The sequence below is a fragment of the Equus caballus genome, chromosome 22 (assembly GCF_041296265.1).
Source record: "Equus caballus isolate H_3958 breed thoroughbred chromosome 22, TB-T2T, whole genome shotgun sequence".
NCBI lineage: Eukaryota > Metazoa > Chordata > Mammalia > Perissodactyla > Equidae > Equus > Equus caballus.
Genome location: NC_091705.1, coordinates 27,284,107 through 27,291,574, shown reverse-complemented (window position 1 = coordinate 27,291,574; position 7,468 = coordinate 27,284,107). Strand labels below are relative to the sequence as shown.

At 44.0% G+C, this 7,468-nt stretch overlaps 1 protein-coding gene across 2 annotated transcripts; it reads left to right on the top strand.

The window, feature by feature from the left end:
* The first annotated feature begins 2,085 nt into the window (after nt 1-2,085).
* On the top strand, nt 2,086-7,046 carry C22H20orf173 (chromosome 22 C20orf173 homolog). 2 transcript variants are annotated; one of them, XM_005604599.3, is made up of 6 exons: nt 2,086-2,192; nt 2,324-2,686; nt 2,913-3,088; nt 3,169-3,334; nt 3,506-3,557; nt 4,229-5,484. In XM_005604599.3, the coding sequence occupies exons 2-5, from the start codon at nt 2,375-2,377 to the stop codon at nt 3,530-3,532; spliced, it is 681 nt and encodes a 226-aa protein (XP_005604656.1). In that variant the 5' UTR covers nt 2,086-2,192; nt 2,324-2,374; the 3' UTR covers nt 3,533-3,557; nt 4,229-5,484. The 2 variants fall into 2 exon arrangements, with proteins under 2 accessions (XP_005604656.1, XP_023481706.1); XM_023625938.2 differs by lacking the exon at nt 3,506-3,557 and having other exon boundaries at nt 2,089-2,192; nt 4,229-7,046.
* The last annotated feature ends 422 nt before the right edge of the window (nt 7,047-7,468 follow it).

Genomic DNA, 7,468 nt, shown 5'->3' with positions numbered 1-7,468 from the left:
AAACCACACAGAGATCCATGGCAAAGGGGAGAAGTCTTATAGACTCAAGATGTTTAATTAAGTGTAACCTATGACCAGTCTTTGGCTGACCACTAAACTACGTTGAACCCCTAACCTTTTGTGATCGTGGGTTAAGTAAATCATTCTTAGATATGATACGAAAGCATAATCCATAAAATAAATTGGACTTCATTAAGATTAAAGTTTTTGTGCTTCAAAAGGCACCATTAATACAAGCCACATACTAGGAGAAAAGATTTGCAAATCATATATGATTAAGGACTTATATCTAGAATATATAAGGAATTCTTAAAACTCGCTAATAAGATGAACAACCCAATTTAAAAATGGGAAAAATATTTGAATAGATATTTCACTAAAGAAGATATATGAATGGCTAGCTAATAAGTGTATGAAAAGATGCTCAGCGTCATTATTTATTAGGGAAATGCAAATTAAAACCACAATAAGATGCTCTTCAAATCCAGGAAATTGACATTGGTACAATACAATTAACTGGATTACAGACCTTACTCAATTTTTTTTGGTGAATTGTTTTAAAAGCTGTAAAATACCCAGTGCAGATTTCCACTAGTTAAGATGAACCATTTTACCATTCTCATCCCATCAAAATAAATGTTCTGGTTTTTTAAAAGAACAAAATGGTTTCTGACCCTTTTTTTTTTCTAAAATCTTAAAAATAATTCAAAGCTTTTCGTTTTTGTTTCTTAGTATCTTTCAGGCTAGGACTGAATTAAGAAGGTGGCAGTGGAGATGAAGAGAAGAAGGTGGTTTGGAGTAGAAGCAAATGGATTTGAAAATGGAGTTAGATCATAGAAGGCGGAGAAATCGAGGATGGCACATGGGTTTCTGGCTTCAGCAACTGGGACTATTTATTGAGATAGAGACGTCTTGGGAAGGGATTTGTTTAAAGGGAAAATCATGAGGTCAGTCTCAGGCTTGTTCGGTGTGATAGGTCTCTGAGACATCTAAGTCGAAGTCTGATAGGCTGTTGGATACGGGGTCTTAGAAAATAGAAGGGATGTCTGAGCCGAAGTTACACAATTGGAGAAGGAGCCTCACATATAAATAGTAAAGTTCCCTTTCGTCTCTTTTCATATATCCCATGAGTATTTATTAAAAGATTCTAAGACTTAGCATAAGTGAGCAAAAAGTGAGGCCATCTTGTTCTGCTAAATGGCCCCATCCCTCCTCTGTGTGACTACTCGCTGCTCTGCACATACTCGAAAAAATTCACATGCTCTCTTGATTTATGGCCTCTGCTTACATGTGTACTCCCCGATAACCTGATAAATTAAAATTTTGTTTTATGAGTTTCTTTCCATGAACAGGCTGACCACAGGCAGGAAACACACCTACAAGGTATCCATCACAGCTAACAGAAGAGCGGAACAATAAAAGACCCTGGAGTCCGTCATGCCTGAAGGAAACCTCCTCCTTACTGCCCATTTTCCCTATATAACTACCTCAAAGTTCTGTAATTTTGGAAAGGTTTTTTGAGATCTTAGTCTGCTGTCTTCCCAATTATGCCAGGTAATTGAATTAAAACTTCCTTTCTTGATCCCTAACTTGTGATTAATTGGCTCAGATCGTGGCGAGCAGAGTGAGCCCATTGCTCGGTATCATTAGGGATGCAGAGGTAAAGAAGACAGGTTGGGGGGCTGGCCCCGTGGCCGAGTGGTTAAGTTCGCGCGCTCCGCTGCAGGCGGCCCAGTGTTTTGTTGGTTCGAATCCTGGGCGCGGACATGACACTGCTCATCAAACCACGCTGAGGCAGCGTCCCACATACCACAACTAGAAGAACCCACAACGAAGAATATACAACTATGTACCGGGGGCTTTGGGGAGAAAAAGGAGAAAATAAAATCTTTAAAAAAAAAAAAAAGAAAAAAAAAAGAAGACAGGTTGGTCTCTGTGCTCGTGGATCTTACATTCAGCGGAGGCAGCATGTGTATTACAGACAGGATAGGGTGCTGGCTTTGTCCAGGCAAGCTAAAGGAGGGAGGTCACAATGTGTACTTTGTGAGGAGATCTATGATATAACTGGGTAGCACAGAGGACCCCACTGAGAGCTAAGCTTTCCTCCTTCAAGGAGGAGATGGGACACACCGTATGCTATCTTTCTGCTCTTGCACCTTCCATCCCAGGCCCAGCCAGAGTCTTCTTTGGAGGTGAGCAAATGGATAGGGAGGCAGGAGATGAGGAGCTGGGAGGAGGTTTGGTGTAGACGGTTGGGGAGCCAGGGAGGCCAACAAGACAGAGTTGTGGGACTGTCTGTGGCCTCATTCTTCTTTCTTCTCAGTCCCGGTAGAGAAGCCAGTCTGCTATCTGCCACAAGAGCCATCACCTGGATATGAAACACTTATGGCAGATTTTTGTCCTATGGGTCTTCTGGGTGTTCATCTTGTGGCTGATGGCCTCCTGCCTGGATCAGAAACCTGAATCAGCACCCCGGGAAAAACTGATGTACTTGGTACCACGGCCTTGCAACTGCTCTTGGTTCAAATTCAGGAAATGTGGCTGCCCATCTGGGACTCTCAACTCGTCTCTTTACCACCCCACAGTCAGAGAATGGAACTGGTTTGACACATGCTATGAGAAGATGATGGGGTACCTGAAGGGGGCAACAGAGTCCATGACTTCTGATGCTGTGCTCCAGTGGTTGGTCAGTTGTCAACAGGGGGCCCAGTCCTATCCCCTGTCCTTCCCAGGCCTAGCCTATCTCCTGCCCAAACCCCTTCCCTCAGTCCTGGCTTAATGCACCTCTCATCTTCACAGCCTCAATCCCTGACCTCCAGATGGAGGTTTCACCCACCTAGGTCTGCTTTCCTTCCACTGGGAGCTGATACCTGGCTCCCAGCCCCCAGTCTCTTCTCTCTTGCTATTTCCAGGGCACGAACTCAGCAAGTGAGCTGGACAAAGTGTGGAAGAAGCTGTTCAAGGTGATTCCCAGACCTTCAGCGAGTCATTTTGATCTCTACTGTGGGACTTGTGTGTTGGGGAACTTGAAGATCCTGCAGGCCTCCAGCCTCCACAACAACGTCAACCAACACACCGCAGTCTGCAGGTGGGTGCTGAGGGGAGGGCAGGGAGCAGGAAGGTCAGGCCTGTCCCCAGAGTTCTATCAGTTTCTGCTCTCCTTCCCAGGATGTACCAGGCTCCAGTTCAGGGCTTCAAGACAGTGGGGAACCAAACCACGGGGCGCTTCATCTACCGCAGGAATGTTGGAGGCCAGGGTTCCTGGAGACAGCTGGTGCTGCTGGTCCTGAAGCTTTTTGATTTGGCATGGACTTCAGATGCTCTGAGTGAGGAGGTGATGGTCTGGGAACACAGACATTCTTAATATGGGAGTGAGGGGAGGTCACTGCAAGGGAAGACAGGGGGGGTCCAGGGAGACCCGCTGCTGGCTTACTGGGGGGACTTACAGGACCTTCCCAAGTCTCAGGGGCTACTGAAACTTCCCCACCTCCTAATTCTTTCTTAGATTTCAGAAGATGGTCTAATTCCCTAGTGGAATGGAAGATAACAAAGACCAGGTAGGGAGACAAGAGAGAGTAGGATGTGGCTGTGGGCTGCCGTGAGAAGGGCCCCAGGTCGGCCCCCTCTTCCTTCTTCCCCAGGTCCTGGTGATCAGCCCCACCTTCCACAGGTACAACCAGGGTAACAGGCTGAATAACCAGGGTCAGCATCTATCCCTGGGGCTTGTGGCTCTGTTCTGTGCATTGCACACCTGTGACCCAGTTAAGAGAGATTCTTGTCCCTTCCTCACTTAAAACTTCTCTCCTGTATGCCTTCAACATAGAGTTCAAAATTTTCTGTCTGGCTTTCAAGACCCTGCAAGATCTGACCCCTCCCCTCCCCTCCTCTCTCCCAGGCTCACACACTGGGCTTCTCGGCATACCCCAAACACACCAGCTGCCTCGTGCCGTCTCACACACTGCTCCCTCTGCATGGAATGCCCTTCTCTTGTCTCCCTGGGGAACCCTCTCTCTTCCTCCAATATCATGAGGAGCAACTAGTTGATGCTCTCTTTTCTGGGCTCTGAGGTCACTCTGTGTGTTCAGAGTCTGTTTTTCCTCAAGAAGGTGAGCTCCGTTCTCCTCCCAGCTCCAAGAGGCAGCCTATTACCATTGATGTTGAGTGAGGGCAGGTGGAATAAGGACAGGATTCAGCCTGCTGACACATACATCCTTCTCTCATTCACCAGGATGCCCGCTTTGGATTTTGATCAGAAAAGCAAGGAAAGTGGTCCCATTACTGGGAGGATGTTAATCAGACCAACGACTGCAAGGAGATTCTGTCCATGCATAGCACACAAGCAGAAATGGAAGTCAGCTAGAGCGTGTGGGCAAGCTCACCATCCACATGTGACACCCTGTAGGGTCCACACAAGTCCTAGTCCTTTGGGCCTGAATGCAGGGGAGTCTTGGGATGGTGGCAGCTGCAGCAGGACTATGAGGACTTTCAGGGGTAAAGGGCAAGAGGAAATTGTGTGGAGATCAGTCTGGTACTGAATAAAATCCTGGCCTGATTCCCTTACCTGCGAGGATAGTGTCAGGAGAGGAAGGGCCACTTTTGATTTCCAGATCTCAGGGGCAGTATTTATGTTAATGTCTCTCCTGATCCCCTGGATCATGCAGGAGGTGTAAATTTAGACCTAACCCCTGCAAAGTGCAAGCCCAGGCTGAGTTCTCAAGGCGGGGCTCTTTCCCCATCAGATAAGAGATAAGCCTCCTTGTTTCACCCTATGCGGGAGGGTGGATTTTTTTCTAGCTCAGCTTTTTCACTGAAGGTTCAGCTCGTTGAGGTTCTCAGTGTTTGTAGGGCCGTCTGTTTTAGTTCTCTGTCTCTCCTGGGCTCAAGGTCCTCTGCCCACACGGGCATTAAATTTCTAAATTCCTGGGCAGCCACTCAGGCAGCTCAAGCTCTCCCGATGCTGTTTTTCAGTTTTCATTTCTGGCATCTAGGGTCTTCCTGTTTTTCTTTTGACCTCTGTTCTGCACTTAAAATAATTTTTTTTGAAGATTTTATTTTTTCCCTTTTCTCCCCAAAGCCCCCCAGTACATAGTTGTATATTTTACTTGTGGGTCCTTCTAGATGTGGCATGTGGGATGCTGCCTCAGCATGGCCTGATGAGCAGTGCCATGTCCGCGCCCAGGATCCGAACTGGCGAAACCCTGGACCGCCGAAGTAGAGCGCAAGAACTTAACCACTCTGCCACGGGGCAGGCCCCTAAAATAATTTTTATTAAAACAATATATATGTATATGTTTGGAAATTTTCCCATTAACAAGACGTTAGGAAAGGTAGTTGCCTCTGGGGAGGAGACTGGGTAGGTGGGGAACAAGTGAGGGATGGATTCTTTCTTTTCTTTTACTTTTAGTACCTTTTGGACTATGTCCCACAGGGACAGTCCAATACTACATTATACACTCAAAAATAAATACAATTTAAAAAATTTAATACTGTGTTTTGATCAGCAGTTCTGGATTTTTGTAGTAGGAGAGTGTTAAGGTTATCTGGTTGTGTTTTTTTGAGGAAGATTAACCCTAAGCTAACAACCACCACCAATCCTCCTCTTTTTGTTGAGGAAAATTGGCCTTGAGCTAACATCTGTGCCCATCTTCCTCTACTTTATGTGGGATGCTGCCACAGCATGGCTTGATAAGTGGTGCATAGGTCTGTGCCTGGGAACCTAACTGTCAAACCCCAGGCCACTGAAGAGGAGCATGTGAACTTAACCACTATGCCACCAGGCCGGCACCCAGGTTATCTTTTAATTCATCATTTTGCTAGAATTGTAGTGAGAACTAAGTCTTTGTAGCTTTCCTGTAGCTCCGTGAGCTGGGTGAACATGTGATGGGGCCAGCGAGTTCCATGGGCAGCAGCTCTTTGCCTTCTTGCTGTGGAAAACAGTTTGTCAGTTCCTCGGAAAGTTAAACATAGAATTACGATATGAACCAGCAATTCCACTCTTAGATACCCAAGAGAAATGAAAACATATATCCACATAGAAACTTGTACACAGATGTTTATAGCAGCATTATTCACCATAGCAAAAAGGTGGAAACAACCCAAATATCTATCAATGGGCGAATGGATAAACAAATTGTGGTATGTCCACAAAATGGAATATTATTCAGCCATTAAAAGCAGCAAAGTATTAATACATGTTACAACTTGAAAAAACCTCAAAAACATTATGCTAAGTGAAGGAAACTGGATGCAAAACATCACATGTATGATTCTTTTTACATGATATATCCAGAATAGGTAAATCCATAGAAACAGGAAGCAGATTAGTGGTTACTAGGGGCTGGGGACAGGAGAGAATGGTGAATAATTATTTGATGCGTAGAGAGTATTTTTTGGAGTATTGAAAAAGTCTTGAAAGTAGAGAGAGCTGGTGGCTGCACAACATTGTGAGTACACTAAATGCCACTGAATTGTACAATTAAATGGTTCATTGTGAGCCAGGCTTTATGGCCTAGCAGTTAAAGTTGAGCAAGCTCCACTTTGGTGGCCTGGGTTTGATTCCCGGGCACGGAACGACACCACCCATCTGTCAGTAGCCATGCTGTGGTGGTTCACATAGAAGAACTAGAAGGATGAACAATTAGAATATACAACTATGTACTGGGGCTTTGGGGAGGAAAAAAAAAACAAAGAAAAGAAATGATTCATTCTATATTATGTGAATTTCATCTCAATAAAAAAAGCAGTTGCACAAAAATGCATATGGTATGATTACATCTATTATGTTCAAAAACATACAAAAATAAGCATACAAATAAATGTATATTATTTAGATATACATAGATGTGGTAAAAAGAAAAAGCTGAGGGAATGCTAAACACAAAATTCCCAATAGTGTTAGCATCTGGCAGGGAAGGAGCACCCAGGGTCTTCAATGGTATTAATGATGTTCTATTCATTAATGTGGGTACATGGGTGTTTGTTTTCTTGTTATAATCTTTCATATGTATTTAATATTTAATAAAAATTTAAAGACAAATAATAAGAAAGGAAATCTTGTCACATGCTTAACATATATTAACCTTGAGGATATTACACTAAGTAAAACAAACCAGACACGAAAAGACAAATACTGTATGCTTCCTCTTTAGAGTAGGCAAATTCATAGGAACAGGGAATCAATGGTGGTTTCCAGGGGCTGAGGGAGGGAGGAATATGGAGACTTATTGTGTAATGGGTACAGAGTTTGTTTTGCTGGATGAAAAAGTTCTGGAGATGTGTTTCACAACAATGTGAATATACTTAACACTAATGAACTGCACATTTAAAAATGGTTAAGATGGTAAATTTTATGTTATGTGATTTTTTACCACAATAAAACAATTATAGTAATCAGAATTTAATTTCACACATGTGGAAGATCTGCTGCTGAGTTAAGATATGCATGAACTCACCAAAAAAGTTTCATGCT

Excerpts from the sequence above, each read along its gene's own strand:
- C22H20orf173 (XM_005604599.3), top strand. The coding sequence starts at position 2,375 with ATGAAACACTTATGGCAGATTTTTGTCCTATGGGTCTTCTGGGTGTTC. Across the intron at positions 2,687-2,912 it reads ATGCTGTGCTCCAGTGGTTG|GGCACGAACTCAGCAAGTGA; the intron begins GTCAGTTGTCAA and ends TGCTATTTCCAG. Across the intron at positions 3,335-3,505 it reads CAGATGCTCTGAGTGAGGAG|ATTTCAGAAGATGGTCTAAT; the intron begins GTGATGGTCTGG and ends ATTCTTTCTTAG.